Genomic DNA, 16,894 nt, shown 5'->3' on the forward strand with positions numbered 1-16,894 from the left:
TTCTGTCCCCAACTCTGTCTCTGGGGAATCCTCTCACCCCCTGCATCTCTGACCTGTACCCCAGGTCTTGTATGCATAAATAAATAAATCTTTAAGAAAAAAAAAAGAACAAAGCTAGAAGATGTATATTTCCTAATTTCACAACTTCCTACAAAGCTTCACTAATAAGCTAGGGTGGTGCTGGTGTAAGGACAGACACACATACCAATGAAATAGAATTCTGACCTGGAAACAAACTTTCACATTTATGATCAACTGATTGTTGACAAAGGTGTCAAAACAATTCAACAGGGAAAATAAAACTCAATTCAATGGGTCACATCCATTAGGATGACTACCATTTTATACAGAAAGAGACATACCTCTGATGAAATGCAAATCTATTTCCCTAAATCATATAGTGTTACAATAACAAAAAGAATTGACTGGTACTGAAATAATTACATTCTATACATTTTACTCCAAAAATGTCCAGTCATTTATGAAATGAGAAGATAATAATTTGAACAAAAATTTAAATAAAAAAGTGAATATAACAATTGTTAGCAAGATAGTAGGGAAATTGGAACCTCCATGTACCACTGATGGAAATGTAAAATAGTGCTGTAACTATGGAAAGCACTATAGCAATGCCTCAAAAATTCATATATCCAAATATATGTATATATTTATATCATATGATCCAGCAATTCCACTCTGAGTATACACTTAGAGTAAAATATTATTTAGCCTTTAAAAAGGACATTCTGACACAAGCTATATATATGGATGAATCTTGAGGACATTATGTTAAATGAAGTCAGTCAGCTACAAAATAACAAAAACTAGAGTCCATCTATATGAGATACCCAGAGTAGTCAAATTCACAGAAACAGAAAGAAGAATGGGTGATTAGCAGGCTGGAGGAGAATGGAAAGTATTGTTTTATGAGTACAGAGTTTCATTTTTGCAAGATGACAGACGTTATGGAGGTTGGTTGCACAACAATGTAAATACACTCAACACTTCTGAAATGTACATTTAAAAATTAAGATGGTAAATTTTATATTATGTAATTTTTAACTACAATTAAAAATAAATAAAAAATCTGCTCTGGACTTACAAGTTTGTGATCCCTTAAAAATCATATGTTGAAACATAATCCCCAATGTTATGGTGTTTGAAGGTAGGGCCTTTGGTAGGTGATTTGGTCAAAAGGGTAGAACCCTCATGAATGACCTCATGAATGAGGGTTCTAAAGAGTTCCTTTGCTCCCTTCTTCCAAGTGAGGTGATAAGATAGACTATGAACCAGGAGGCAGAGCCTCACTAGGCACTGAAAAAATAAAATCATCTTGAAAATACAATTTGAGAATTTTTTTATAAGATGAACATGTACAAAGATTTTTAAGAGGTTCCTCAAATGAATCTTTTTAAAGAAGCTTACTAAGGAATGTTAATTTTTTTTCAGTTGATTTTAAAAAAACTTTAAAGCAGTTGAAATACGTGAATATACAATAATTTTAAAAAAGAAACAATGTATATAAAACCATACCCTCAACTGAAAAAATCTTTTTAGAGAAAGAGCAATTACTATGTCACATATAGCACAAACATTATAGAATATTTTTTTAAATAAAGGAGTAAATTTAAATACCTTTCAGAATCTCACACTCATACCTTTCCAGATTTCTCAAACTCTTATCTTCAACCTCAAAGAACTCTTGAAACACTTTACAATACTCAATAGCCTCTTTGAAATAAAATATGGTGTTGTTTTCTTGCTATGGAGAACAGTCAGTAAATCAGTCAAGAGCATTTATTAAAAATCCACCATGCACAGATGCACACATATTGGCCACCTGGGGAGTTATACAGGAAGTAGAAAACACAGTACCTGACCTCAAGGCAGAGATGGTAAAGAAAAGACCAACACAAATCATATAGAAGAGCAATAACATCGCATTTCCTTTATTTCACCCTAGAGAAGATGGTGAGAACAGAGAGTACAGATTACTTGGACATTGCTTACTTCAACTTTTCATAAGAAGGGAGATTAGGCAAGAGAACAAAGAAGTAAAAATAGAATCAGAGGGGATATAAGGTGCAGTGAAAAAAAATAATAAAAGGTAAAGAAACAAAACACCTAGAATAGCTACAAAATTAAGACCACCTCACAACCAAATGGTAGTTTCAAGTCTTATTAATCATGACTCCCAGAAAATTGCCAGGTTGTAATCATAAGATGAACAGGATACATGATCCTCTTTTAGAAAATACACATCTACCCCTTCAAATCATCTAAGATTACGTTTACCACAAGAACATTAATAATAATGGAGGTATTTATCTCAATATTCTAAGAGTACAGTGTTCTCCTGTTCTAACTATTTTTAAAGTTCTTTTATCCCTTTGCTCACTGCTGCATGATGCAAACTCAGATGACCCCTAGGTGAGAGAGAACCCACACCTATAAGACAGACAGAACACATATAAGAACATCCTGGGAATGGACTAAGAAGCTCTGTAATGCCACTTTAAAGTCAAAATAACCTCCATTATAGTTGGAATAAACTGTAAATTAGTGTTCCTTTGTTTTTTTGTTTTTTTCTCCAACTACTCCCCTATCAGAACTCACCCTTTTTAATTGCACTTTGTGTTTAACCTTTCTCCGCTCATTTACATGCTCATCTGAGAATTAAGTTCTGCCAGTTCTGAACAATAACTGCTTTCAGAAATTGTAAAGTTGGGCCTCCCCTGGTGGTGCAGGCGGTTGAGCGGAGTGCTGTGAAGCTGTCTGCAACCTCTGTAGGGCCGGTATGATTCCGGCTGGCTGGCGAGGGTCCTACATGGCGCAGCAGCCCTCTCCTGTCGCGCCTGCTGCTCCCCTCAGCAGTGTATTTCGTCAGTCTGCCTGTTCTGTTCCCCGTTCTGTCTCTGGTGAATCTTCTCACCCTCCTGCACATCTGGCCTGTACCCCAGTTCCTCTATAAATAAATAAATCTTTAAAAAAAAAAAAGAAATTGTAGTTACAAAAGAACAATTGTTGAAGATTCAAATGGAGCATGAGTATATGTGGCCATGGTCTTTGCTCTAACTTGGGTTATGACACTAAACCATTCCTTATTGCTCTAAATGCTAAACAAGCCATCTGAGTAGAGATGGATATTCAGTGTTGAAATCGAAGGAAGGGCACTGTTCTAGCAGCATTCTTGTCTGCTTTGAGACTACAAGATATACTCTATGCTCATAACTGATGTGGCTAGAAAACTGGTATTGAATTTATAGCATCAGCAGAAAATGTGATGTGTTTCATGTGCATCAATAAAAAACATAGGGTCTCAAATACTTTGCATTTTTCATTTAAATTGTTAAGGAAGTTTGGAGTAATTAATCTATCTTCCAATACACAGTTGAATATAGCACTGAATAAATGATGCATACTATCAACGGATGGATGATCAATTAATAGATCTGCAGGTAACTGATTTTTTTTAAATAAAGGTACATAAACCAAAAAAAAAAACAAAAAACAAAAAAAAAACCCCACATCTAAAAGCTTCATAATATGACATATACATGAGATCACAGAAATTCCAGGTACAGAATACTTTGATTTATTGTACATGCTTATTTCTCTGTGGCTGGCATTCAGATGCTATCAGCACCATTCCAGGAATGCCTCATTACCAGATCACAGTGAACCGTATGTCCAGTTACCAAATTACAAAAAGGTTGCCCACAGGTCCCTTTCCTTATTTTTCACCAGTAAATTTTATCATGCGACTTTGTCTAAAAGTTTAAATAACCACCAGGAAAACATAGTTTCAAGGAAACCATTCAAATGGCAAATAACTGGAATTTTGCCAGTGATAGAATTATTCTTATCAATTGCTACATGATATGATTACTTTACTGAAACTTCAAGTATGGGAAGTAAGGGTCAGGCAAGAATTTTGTGGAAATGCCAGGGTCAATGAGATTTTCATTGAAAAGGTAAGTTCAAACAATAGTTTTACAAGACTATGGAGAAACAACTCATTTCCAAGAATTTCCAAGAATTGTTGATAGTGCTTCCTTATACTGAAATGTATTATCTCTCCCTCTCCCTCTCCATCTCTTCACTCCCCTCTTCCTTCTTCCTCTGAAAATCTGACCCAGTGGTCTTTAGGAATTTATGGAACAATTTCAGTTTCACTTTCCTATACAGTCTTTGAATTATTTGCAGGCAATTCTTGTGGCCTGTCTTTCAACCCCACCATGAGTCACCTCCTGACCAGGCTAAATATCCCATTTCTTTCACTACTCCTCATATGACTTGGTCTCAGTTTCCTTTATCATTCTCTCCTCCCTCTTTTTGGCTTGCATACCAGTTTGTCTATAACCCTCCTAAAGGATAATACCTAGAGATAAACATAAATTTTAGGTGTGCTCTAAAGAACACAGAATGGAGGAAGAAAATCCATGCTTTCATTGTAGATACTAAACTTCTAATAATAAATACCACTGCAAATTGAAATAGCTTTTTTGGCAGCCACATCAGTGTTGACTTGAATTATGCTTCCTATCAACTAAAAGCCCAGGACTTTTATATATACACTACTGCTAAGTCACAAATCCCTCATTCTTAATTTGGACAGCTAAATTTCAGCATCCATTTTAGGATTCTAAATGTATCTCTATTATACTTCAATCTTGTTAGATTTACCTCTCTATTTACAGCCCATCATAGTATTCTTAGATTCTATTCCAATTTGGGGCTGGCGCTCCTAGTTTCAAGTTATAAACAGATTGGCTAAGCGTGCTTCTGGAAACCTCCCTCTCTGGCAGTCACAATTCAATTAATCAGTACCTCTTGGGTGCAATCATTTAAACAGTAATATTTACCCAATAATATTACAAACCCGAACATTCATCACAAGGATATCATGAAGAAACCTATCAAGTGCCTTAGAGATAGACCCTGTTTTGCCTACAAATTCAGAGAGACTGCCAACAATTCCATTGTACACCACACTTTTTGTGTTGGGAGGGATAATTTCTTTTCCTACATCAAGGAAAAGAAATTATAATAAAAAGAAATTATAAAGAATTATCATATATGAGAATGGGCATAATTTTTGAACAGTCAGATCCTTTAAAACTACCTGTAGAAGAAAGGATAGAAGTGGTAGGAAATTAAACTTAGGTGATTTAAGTCTGTTTCCTTTCCTTATAAGACTTGCTTCTTTCAGACTCTTATCTCTAGACTGAGACCACATCTCATCCATCTTGTAGTTCTAGTATCTGAAGCTATGCTATGCAACAGAAATATAATACAAGTCACATATAAAATTGCAAATGTATTAGTAGCCACATTAAAAGGGTAAAAAGACTGAAATTAAAATTTTAACAATTTTCTAAAATTTTATATATAGTGAAATTCACCTTTTGTATAATTAAATGAATTTTATTACATGCATAGATTCACATGCATAATTTGTATAAATACCACCAAAATTAGGATACAAAACAATTATATCACCCTCCAAAATTTCCTCATGCTATTCCTTGTGGTTGAACTTTCCCACCATCTTCATCCCCAGCACCTTCCATTTCACATTTTCCAGAATGTCATACAAACGTAATCATACATACAAAATTACAGAATTTTTATACATTAACAATGAGTATCTTAAAAAGAAACTGAGAAAAATGACCCCATTTATGATAGCATCAGTAAGTAAATAAAATACTTAGGAATAAACTTAGGCAAGAAAATGAAAGATCTCTACTCAAAAACTATTATATAGGACATTAATGAAAGAAATCATAGAAAACACAAATAACTGGAAAAGTATACAGTTCACAGACTGGAAGAATTAATATTGTTAAAATGCTGGTGATACTAAAAGCTCTCTACAGATTCAATATGATCCATAGAACAATACCAATGGCAATTTTACAGAACCAGAAAAAACAACTCTCAAATTTATATGGAACCACAAAATACCCCAAATAACCAAAGCAATCCTGAGACTAAAGAACAAAATGAGAGGCATCACATTGACTTCAAGATATACTACAAAGCTATAGTAATGAAAACAATATGATACTGGCATAAAAACAGACATATAAATTTAAGACTCCAGAAATAAATCAAAACATAATTAAGATATGGTCCAGATCTACATGCAGCTGAAAGGGAGCTATTATAATGTTGGTATTTTTAAATTTTCTGTTTACAATTTTTGCTAATATAAAGAAATATGATTCATTTTCCTGTGTTCAGGATATCCTGAAACCTTGGAAAACTTAGTAGTTGCAGGAGCTTTTTAGAAGATTCTTGCGATTTTCTAAGTAGACAGTCATGTCAAATGAGAATATGCCCAGTTTTTCCGCTTCCTTTCCAAACTGTATGTCTTCAATTTATTTCTCTTGCTATACCACCTATAGCTGACAATATAACAACAAAAGTATACAAGTTGCTTTGTTATAATAAAACTAAATGTGTTCAGGGCCTCCCCGGTGGTGCAGTGGTTGAGCGCAGCACTATGAGGCTGCCGCAGCCTCTGTAGAGCGGTTCCATTCCCGGCCAGCCGGGGAGATTCCCACATGGCGCAGCAGACCTCTCCTGTTGCGCCCGCTGCTCCCCTCAGCAGCATACTTCGTCAGTCTGCCTGTTCTGCTCCCCGCTCTGTCTCTGGTGAGTCCTCTCACCCTCCCGTACCTCTGACCTGTACCACAGCTCTTGTATAAAAATTAAAAAAAATGTAAAAAAAAAAAAAAAACTAAATGTGTTCAAAGAAAAACGAATTCTCTTCTCCTCTCCCAACTCTAGTGATTTCCTCCTACACTGTAGGACTCCCTGGGTTACTTTGTCCTAGGGCTCCAGCTAAAAAGCAAGAGCCTCTCCATGACCACAGCAAAAAAAAATGTATGCAAGGCTGCTGCAGGCGTCCAGTTTCATTCTGAAACTTGCCTGAGTTAGGGACAGGAGCATTAAAAAAGTTCTATCCTAAAGGCCCACTCTCCCCTCTTCATATAGTTGCTGTATTTCTTAGGTATTCTCAGGGTTTTTATAACCAGTAAGAGAAAGGGTTCACTTCTTCTTATCCAGAATTGATAATTAATCTTATTAATTACATGATAATAAAGAACCATAAATAAAAATAATTAAAATTAGTTTATATTTTATTTAGCCAATGTATACAAAATAATATCATTTCAATATATAATAGTATAAAAGTAATGAGTGAAATATTTTACATTATCTTTAGTATGAGTATTTCAAAATGTGAAATCTCAATTCAGACTAGCCATATTTCCAGTCCTCCATTACCATATGTGGCTAGCAGTGGCCATAATGAACAACACAGATATAAAGGGATAAATGATTTAGGAAAGATGAGAAAAGAGGGAATGAAGGGAAGGTGAAAGGGAAAGGTCCTCCCCCTTTAAAGACCACTTCCAGGAAAATCACTTGGCAGCACATTCTGTTGCTGGACAGTTTTAGCTGTTGATTTTATTTTTTAAAAAAAATGGAAAAATGATGTAAAAAATATGTAAAATTTAAAAATTAAAAAATAAAATGTTTTCTTACAGGAAAAAAAAATGCCTACAAATCACTTTTACCTACTAATGCTAATTTCTACCAGAACCATTATTCTACATGACAGTCTCTAAGTCATCTACAAATGACCTCTTCATTTACTCTTGTCTTCTGTAGGTTAAACATGCCCCGTATTTATGTGGTTTAAAATAAAAGACTGTGCTCAGGAAATAAAGCTACATGACTCCTAATTATATCAGAGGGAATCTGCTATGTTGCTGATTCTTAGAAACTTAGATTAATTAGGAAAAGGGTATAATGTCCCAACTTCAGATGTTATATTTTAAATGACCCTTAACCTTGTATTTTTGTATACTTATTTCAGTGCATAAAATAACAATATTTTAAGCCAAATGCTATGAATTAGCATTACTTTATTGAGTAATAAATATTCTACTGCAGAAAATTTTAGTCTTAATAATTTTCTAATGCATATTCAAAAACTGTTTCATTAATATAACTTATTACCAGTTCTTTCTTAATGACTACAATACATCTGATACCATAAAGAAGAAAGTAAGTTTTCACAAGCTTTGTATGATTTTGTTTGTAGTTTTAACAAGTAGTTAGGAATTAAATATAATTTTTTTAAAGATTTATTCATTTATACAAGAACTGGGGTACAGACCAGATGCATGGGAGGGTAAGAGGATTCACCAGAGACAGAATAGGGAGCAGAACAGGCAGACGGATTGAAGACACTGCTGAGGGGAGCAGGGGGTGAGACAGGAGAGGTCTGCCGCGCCATGTGGGTCAGCTCCCTGTGTGTAAAAATAAAAAAAAAGATGGAAAAGGTAGCTGTTCAATGAAGAAAGATATGTACCTCCTGGAGAAATGAGAAGTTTAATATCTACCCATGGTGTAATTTTTTCCAAAAGCACATCTCTGAAAGTTCTGCTCATTCAATGACAACCCCATAGAAGGCAGCACTTGGCCTGGGCCAATAGAGTTCAGTGTCGGTAGACAGGGCTTCAGCACTCCCATTTCTACCCCACAAACCCGTAAAAGCAACCAGCAAGGTTATGCCAAAAAGACAAAGAGAGAAAAGACTAAACAAACAAAGTTACTTAAAATAGAGGACACTAGTTCAAGCTGCCTGATGTGCCAACTTAACAGCCAAAACAAGGTATAGCTGCAGACCTGGGCAAACCTCTGGCTCAGCAATTCACTGGAGTCAGATAAACAATTTTACAAAATGTAGTAATTCCTTATGAGAAATTACTTCCCTCAGTTGATCCCTGGAGAGGAAGGAAAGGTGAAAAGGCTGGCCTGAGGCCCAGGGTAAAGTACAAGATGACCCTCGAACATCTGATCATGCCAGAAAGCAAGAAAGCTATGAAGGGCTTTTGGGATCATATCAAAAAGATGCAGGAACACCATAAAGAGGGTAAGTGGCCAAAGATGGGTAACTTTAAACATCAATAACAATTGTAATAGATCAAAACATTACATTTTAAGCAGTAAGGATGATAATGATACTCTAAAACATCAACATTTATCTTCAGAAGATGCAAAGGAATTTACTCATTATCTTGAAAGCAAGAAAAGAAGTATTTATTCTATTCTAAGGAATTGTAGTCAAGATTAATGAAAAGTTGATCAGGAAAAACTTCTCTTCATAAAAGAATTTCCACTAATAAACAAAGAGGTGACTGTGTAACCATTTTGCAACTTAAATTAATGGATCTAAACAAAAACCACAAAAGGCTGCTACAAAAGACATGCACACATTACAGTCTGAGTAAGCCTCTAGATCAACTACCAATCCATAAGGAATATATAGGCCTAAAGGAACGTGTTGAATGACACCACAGGGCTGAAATCATCAAAATTTATATCAAAGCAAACACTGCAGCACAAACAGTCCAGTTTATTCACAAATAAAATTTTAAAATGTAAGAGATAAAAATGAAAGAGGAGGAAAAGGAGAAAGGAGAACAAGAGGAAAAAGAATATGAAGAGGAAAAGGAAGAAGTAGAAGGAAGAGTAAAAAAAAAAAAACAGAAGAAAGAATCAAGGCTGGAGGATGACTATGAATGAAAGTGCTAAACAACATTGCAATGTTTACACCATCAGTAGCCAAATTGTAAAACACACACAGGTTTTATATATGCATGTGTAATTGTGTCTGTGTGTACACATCAACCAGGGAAAATTGGATACTGATGAACAATGAAAGATTTAAGAATTAATGAGGAGTTAATTTTTAAATTGTGATGACATTAAAGTCATGTTTGTTTTTAAAAGAATCCTTACCTTGTAGAGATACATAGTAAAATACATATGGATGATATGACACTTTGGATTTTTGCTTCAATATTACCTGAGTTGATAATTGTGAAGCTGGAGAATAAGTACCTAAGAATTCATCATATTATTCTCCCTGTTTCATTAAATCTTTAAATTTTTCCATAAAAGAAAAAAATATGAGTAACTGTCTCAAAGATTCCACATATTGCTGCCTGGATTTGATCTCAGATGGCAAACCAATATAATTTAAGTTAAAATAATTTTCATTCAAAAGATTTGCAGACTTGGAAGAGCCCTTGTTACAAAGGCAGTCACATAACTTATGATCCAAACTGGGATACTCTAGAGTGGGAAATAGGACATTGCTAATAACTAACCCGGACAGGAGATGTAAAGAGGAATGTGGCTGAATGCCTTCCACATATGACGTCCAGTTCAGCTTCTGACAGCTCCGAGCTACTTGTGTAAAACATACACTATCCCCAATAAAGAAGTCATAGAGTGTCTATTTCAGTTCTTTCAGTAACATTATTTCCCAAAGCAGTTCTTATAGCAGGCCACAGTACGAATTATTAAAAACTCTAGTACAAAGTCAAAATCTGCTTCCTAATAACTTCTCCCTGGTAGCATTGATTTTACTTTCTTGAAGAACAAAGTATGATGAGTAGGAAGAACCCTGACCTAATAGTAGACAACTGGATCTGCCATTAACTAGTGATACCATCTTGGACAATTTACTTTCTAAGCCTCCATTTCCAATCCTTTCTATCTTTAAAAACTAGCAGTCCTGGTTTCTTCAAGTATTGTCTGTGTGTCATGATTTCTGTCAAGCACACACTAGTTTGATTATGGTACCAAAAGGTCAACAAAGAACTTATGGCTACATTGCAGGCAGAGCACAAGAGCCTCCACTCCACACTGTAGACCCAATGTTTCTATTACTGCATCACAGATTTTTTCAGGAGTCACATCACATTATTGGCTCACACTGTATATCCCAGACCTTTATTCAGGTAACTGTAAACAACCAAAGTGGGTCTTTCACTCCCACCCACAAAGCCAAATATTGAACCACAAGAAATGTCTTTACACATGAGCATTTATACAAAATGGCCATCAAGAGAATCAGTGGGATTGACAGCACACACACACACACACACACACAAAAACAAACACCCAGTTCACAGAATGGCCGCAGCACTAGAATTGTATATAGGGAGAAGGAATGAGAGGGAAGTTGGAGCTTCATATTTCCAGGTCCAAAGAGGTACCAGGCAGTCTGGGGAACATGAGTCAAGGTGTCTAACTGTTCCAGCAGGGTGTCTTCTCAGCACTAAGGAGATGTTTGTTTCGGTGGCTGATGCCACCATCAACCCCAGAGTGGTTTATTTTATCATCAATTTTCCAAGTTCCCAGGAATACAGGTAAATCACAAGGAAGAGGTTGGGGAAAGAGACAACAAAGGGTGATTAGAGTTTAATACCACTTATTCTCAATTTTTTGACTAGAGGAGTTACATTTGTTGCAAAATGGAGGGGATATGGCTACATAACTACTTTTCTCTACCTGTACAACAAATTTTTGAAATCTAACTAAGGGACTTTACACTCATCCCAGATAAATTTCATCCTACTGTTTCTGAACCAACATAATAGGATCAATTTCATTTGTCACAATCAGTCTCTTTAAACTTTATCTTCTGCAAGCTGAACAAGTACGACTATATTACTCACAAAAATGTTGAACAAAACAAAATACAACCCTAGAATAATTCATTCAACTTTTCAACAATTGTTCAATTTACCACAAATTTTCTTAACCATGCTTTTGTTCAATATCATAAAATTCCAGAAAGATATCGCAAGAAAATGGTCACATTTTCTACTGAAATGGCTTGCTATGTCAGCTGACCTATCATCAAAAAAGAAATAAAGTTAATTTGACATAATTTAATTTGCTTCTAACTAAACCTCAACTGGCTACTAAAGATACAAATAAGCTTTAAAAGTTCTCAAACCATTTGTTTATTAAATCAGCTCTGGAAGCTTATCCAATATAAATATAAAACAAACTATAATTTTAAGAGCATTTTTCTCTTTCCTTTTTTTTAAGATTTATTTTATTTATTTATGCATACAAGAACTGGGGTATAGGCTAGCGGTGCGGGGGATGAGAGGATTCACCAGCAACAGAGTGGGGAGCAGAACAGGTGGATTGACTGAAATACACTGCTGAGGGGGAGCAGTGGCAAGACAGGAGAGGTCTGCTGCGCCATGTGGGTCACCTCCCTGGCCCGGGATAGAACTCAGGTCCCAGTGGCTGGTGATAGCTTGACAGTGCTGAGACTTAACCCCTGTGGCACCAGAGAGGCCCCTCTCTCTTTTCTTTTAAATATTCTTCATTTGTAGTCTGCTGCCATTATCCACACCTTCTCCACTGTGATGATTATTTGGCTTTTCTAGTAATTTCATTTTTCAAAAAGATTATCACCGTAGAATATTGTTATGGCTACTAAACTGAAAAAAGAATCCTGCTGAGGAATCCTTTCAGTACTGTGAAACTTATCATACAGATGAGGAAATTAAGTTGTTTTGTCCCTAGGACAAAAGTATTCTTTGAATGTCCATTATAATGTTGTCTCAAGAATAATGAGATTTCTATTAATGATAGCAGTTAAATACCAATGTCTAAGGGCACTACTTAAGAAATTGCTGCAATAAATAGCAGATTAGATGACAGCAAAGGGTCTTCAGTTCTAAAAATGTAGTTCTTTAAGTTAATTATTAGAATGACATAAATTCTGACAAATCCACATCTAAGCATAATTGTAATAAGATACATTGTAGCAAGCAAATGCATTGATGGAAGAATACTCTATTTTAGTTAAATCTCCTACTGATCATAAGTGATTTTTTTCATATTCCTTTCTGTCTCAAAATAAAACCAATACTTAATGTTCATAGCATATGCTATGGTTAAAATCTTTTGATAATTCCTTTTCTAAATAAATCTTATTACTACATTTTTAAATGAAAACCCAATTTTTCAATCACAAATGCCTAAAGAATTTAGCTACACATATCTGGTCCATTTTACATCTGACGTTTTCACCTTTAGGTTTTCTTCCCTCATCTTTCCTACATTAAAAAAAAAAAAAGTGATCTTAAAAAGTGATTCAAAGCTGTTGTTTCATTTACAACCCATTATAAATCAAACAAGCTTTTACTATATCAAAAAGATATAATTAAGACAATCAAATATGTGTGCTCCAGACAACAGACCTAAATCATAAAGCCATGTTACTAGATCAGGGCCTATAAGATTAAGTCACGTGCTAAGCAGTCTTAAAGATACATACAGTAAAATTCTGTATATGAGACAATTTTCTTCATCTCCAAGTTGAAACTGAGTCTTTCTCATAAAACTGATTAACTCTTCACCCCATTTTTACCAAGTTCTACTTGTAACTTCTTGCCCTTAGAAATAAACAAGCCACGAGCTGTTACTCCTCAAGTGTCCGAAAGATAGTCACACAAAAGTAGACGTTTGCCAGTTACTTTCCCAATCAGATATTCGCCAACTGATTGCCACCTTTCCTGGCCCATGTATGGCAGAAGGCATTAGCATTTGGTGTTGTGTTTACTTCCTTTCAGCAGTGCCATAGCTCCTTCTTAGATCTTTGCATAACCTTCTCACTGCGAGCGCTGATTATTCACGATGATGTGCTCTTATCTACTACTGCTGACAAGCAGATTGTTACTCTAGGGAAGTAAGTATGGTTATTTCCCAGCATGTTACTGCGGGAAAAGCATTGAGCTTGTACTCAGAAGTCTTGTGTTTGAGTTCTGGCCCTGACTCCCCAGTTATGTGACCTCAGGCTAGTCATTTAGACTCACTTAGATGTGAAGCAGGACAACCAGCCCTTAGAAAGTTGTGGAAGATTAGAATGACATCATTTAAGTAAAAATCCTTTGGAAACTATGGCTGCTATACAATTAATTGTACACACGTCTTTGTAATTCCTGGCTGAATTATGAAAAGCAGAAATGTAGGGCTGATGAGGCACAGTTGACACAGACAAGCAGCACTTGCCAAAAAATCAGGAGAATAACCACAGAATGCTAGATGGGGGGAGAAAACCACACCAATCTTTCTTTCAGTTCTGAGTTCATTGCTTAACAATGTGTCTTTTGCTGACTGCATCCTCAGGCACCAGCAGCGCATTAGCAGCAGAGTCAGACTTGCACACAAAGAACCACCTCAGACTGGACCTTGCACTTCAGCTCCCACAAACAGTGCTTGGAGGAGTGTGCAAAAGCTCGCTCATAAACTTTATGAAAACCAAGCACTGGCCTGTAGAATTCATGAAAAAAAAAAAAAAAACAGCTGAATAATACTTTCTATTGTCAAAGAGCTCTGAAAACAGCAAGACCAAGAAAGATGTTTAAACAAAACAGTATGAAGGATCTTTTGAATTCACACACGACAGAGCTAATCGGGTCTAACAATGACAAAAACAAGTCCCAAAATCCACAGAAGCTAAAGTGGGGGTGGGAGGAGCAATCTGTTACAATGAAAAATTAGGAGAAAAGATAAAAATGAGTTACTTAAAATTCCTCAAAAAATTAAATACTACTGGAATAAAAACAGTTTTAACTGGTACAAAAGCTCCAGGCAACATTAACTGAAAATACAGAAAAACAAAAATCAAGCAACAGAAAAATGAGCAATTTTTAAAAAGCAGAGCTATTACAATGACAATTTTTATTTGATAAATTTAAGTTGATGATAACAAAAGACAAAGATGGTCATGTTTCTGCCAGGAAAATTACGCAAGTCTGAAAGAAAGAAATCCAGCAGGATCTGTAATAGCAAGTTATCTACGTGTACCGCATTTTCAGGGAAGGGGTGGAGAAGTGAGCAAAAACACAAGTCATGACATCTCACAAGTGCCAAGGTTACTCCAACACAGGAGGGGGGAAATATAACAATAAGAAATGGTGATGGCGTAGGGGGTTAAGACGCAACCTATGAAGCTATCTGCTGCCACTGTGGCACAAGTTCGATCCCTGGAGCTACCCACATGGCGCAGCAGAACTCTCCTGACTCGTCCTCTGCTCCCCTCAGCAGTGTACTTCAGTCAATCTGCCTGTTCTGTTCCCCACTCTGTCTCTGGTGAATCCTCTCACCCCCAACACCTCTGGCCTGTACCCCAGTTCTTGTATGCATAAATAAATAAATCTTTCAAAAAAAAAAAAAGAAGAAATGGTGAAATAACAGCCAAGACCAACTGAGATGCAGTAGAATCCTTTAACTGCAGGAGAAAATTCTACCTTCTGACTGTAATAGATAAAGTAAAGGTTTGATCCATTACAGATATCTATCATGGACGGAGCCTACTTTTACCCAATAAGAGTGTAATTTCATGAGATTCTTACAGTATCTCTCTCCATACAATATTGATTAAAAGATTTCAACAATGTATTAGCTGTCTCACATATTAAATGGAAAACCATCTAAGACTTGAGGATTCCCAGTTAAAAGTACATCAGAAACATACTAACTTGCATGTGGCTTGTGGCCAGAACTCCGGGTGCTACAGAAAATAATTGTTTCATGCAAAAATTCCACCATTCAGTTACCAAAACTTGCTGAGTCCTCATTGTGGACAAAAGTCCTCTCAAGCTCCATAACTAAAACTGTTGATTTGTTCCTCTCTCAAGAAAGCTGTTACTTAAAATCAAAGTTCCCACACTGAAGATAGGATCCTTTCTGTTTCCAAAAATCACAAGCAACTTTGGGTTATTCGAAATTCTGAGGTTCAGAACCCATAAACAGAGCCACAGCAGTCCAAGGCACGTCTCTGGGGAGAATCACCTTTCCTTTATCTCAGGGGCTCAAAATCCCTCACACTGATGGTAATACTACACATAAAACTCTCTTGAGGAAGGCAGAGCATAATGATAAAATGCCAAGCCTCTGTCTTTCCTCACAGAATATTTGTTAAAAGTCAGGAGCTGGGCCTCCTCGGTGGCACAGCGGGATGAGCGCGGCACTGTGAAGCTGCCCTCAGCCTCTGCAGCACTGGTTCAATTCCCTGCCAGCCAGGGAGATGCCCATATGGTGCGGCAGACCTCTCCTATCTCGCCCGCTGCTCCCCTCAGCAGTGTATTTTGGTCCGTCTGCCTGTTCTGCTCCCCGCTCTGTCTCTGGTGAATCCCCTCACCCTCCCACGCCTTGGGCCTGTACCCCAGTTCTTGTATAAAAATAAATAAATCTTTAAAAAAAAAAAAAAAGCCAGGAGCTGAAAATCAATAATCTGGACTATCCACCAGGAAGCCAGGCTCTCTCCAGACCTTCTCTTTTAGTAGGTGGCCTCAACTCCAACTTCATCTAAATATATATTCAAACACACATATATAATGAATAATAATTGATTATCAGTGTGAATTCCCCACGCTTTCTCCTCCATATTACCCATTTCTTTGCTGATTTGTATTTTCCTCTTCCCTCAGCAGATACAACCTTCCATTATCTGACAGGTTTTTATTCTGCTAGTTTGTGTGTCTTCGTTCCAATTACTAATATCACCTAACAAACTAAGCCAAATCCAGACTTAACCACCATTTTGTACAGCTCACAGATTCTGTGGGTTAAAAAGTATAGGCAGAATGTAGGTGAGTGCTTCTTTTGCGCTCCATACTCAACCGAGATCACTCAGTGACATTCGGAGAGTGGACAGTGTCACGTTAAGGGAACAATACAGCTCCACCGAGCTGGGATAACAAAACAAATACTGCCAAATGCAGGGCCTACATGCCACCTCTTCATGTGGGCTGGCTACCTGACAGCACGGCAACCTTGAAGTTTTCAGGCTTTCTATGCAGTGGCTCAGGGCTCCAAGAACAAGCATTCCTGCCAATAAACCAGAAGTTGTGTGCCCATCATGACCCAGTGGCACATGTCCAACACAGTTATCTGCATTATCGTCTACCAGCCAAAATAATTATAAATCCACTCAGGGTCAGGGAAGGGAAATTATACTCTAATTCGTGAAGGAGGAGTGATAAGGTTG

General features: G+C 36.5%; 1 protein-coding gene across 4 annotated transcripts in view; it reads right to left on the minus strand.

Moving 5' to 3' along the window:
• The window catches only part of BABAM2 (BRISC and BRCA1 A complex member 2), a 368,631-nt gene that overhangs the window by 293,072 nt on the left and 58,665 nt on the right, over nucleotides 1-16,894 (minus strand). Inside the window, exon 1 of one of the 4 annotated variants that reach the window (XM_054701249.1) lies at nucleotides 1,103-1,198. The exons of the other annotated variants lie outside the window; for them this stretch is intronic. Coding sequence (XP_054557224.1) covers nucleotides 1,103-1,139 — 37 coding nt within the window. The 5' untranslated portion in view covers nucleotides 1,140-1,198. Of the gene's footprint in view, nucleotides 1-1,102; nucleotides 1,199-16,894 lie in introns of those variants that run through there. 4 annotated transcript variants of the gene reach the window in all.

The sequence above is a fragment of the Talpa occidentalis genome, unplaced genomic scaffold, assembly GCF_014898055.3.
Source record: "Talpa occidentalis isolate TD23 unplaced genomic scaffold, MPIMG_talOcc4v2.1 talOcc4.5, whole genome shotgun sequence".
In the NCBI taxonomy this organism is placed as follows: Eukaryota; Metazoa; Chordata; class Mammalia; order Eulipotyphla; family Talpidae; genus Talpa; species Talpa occidentalis.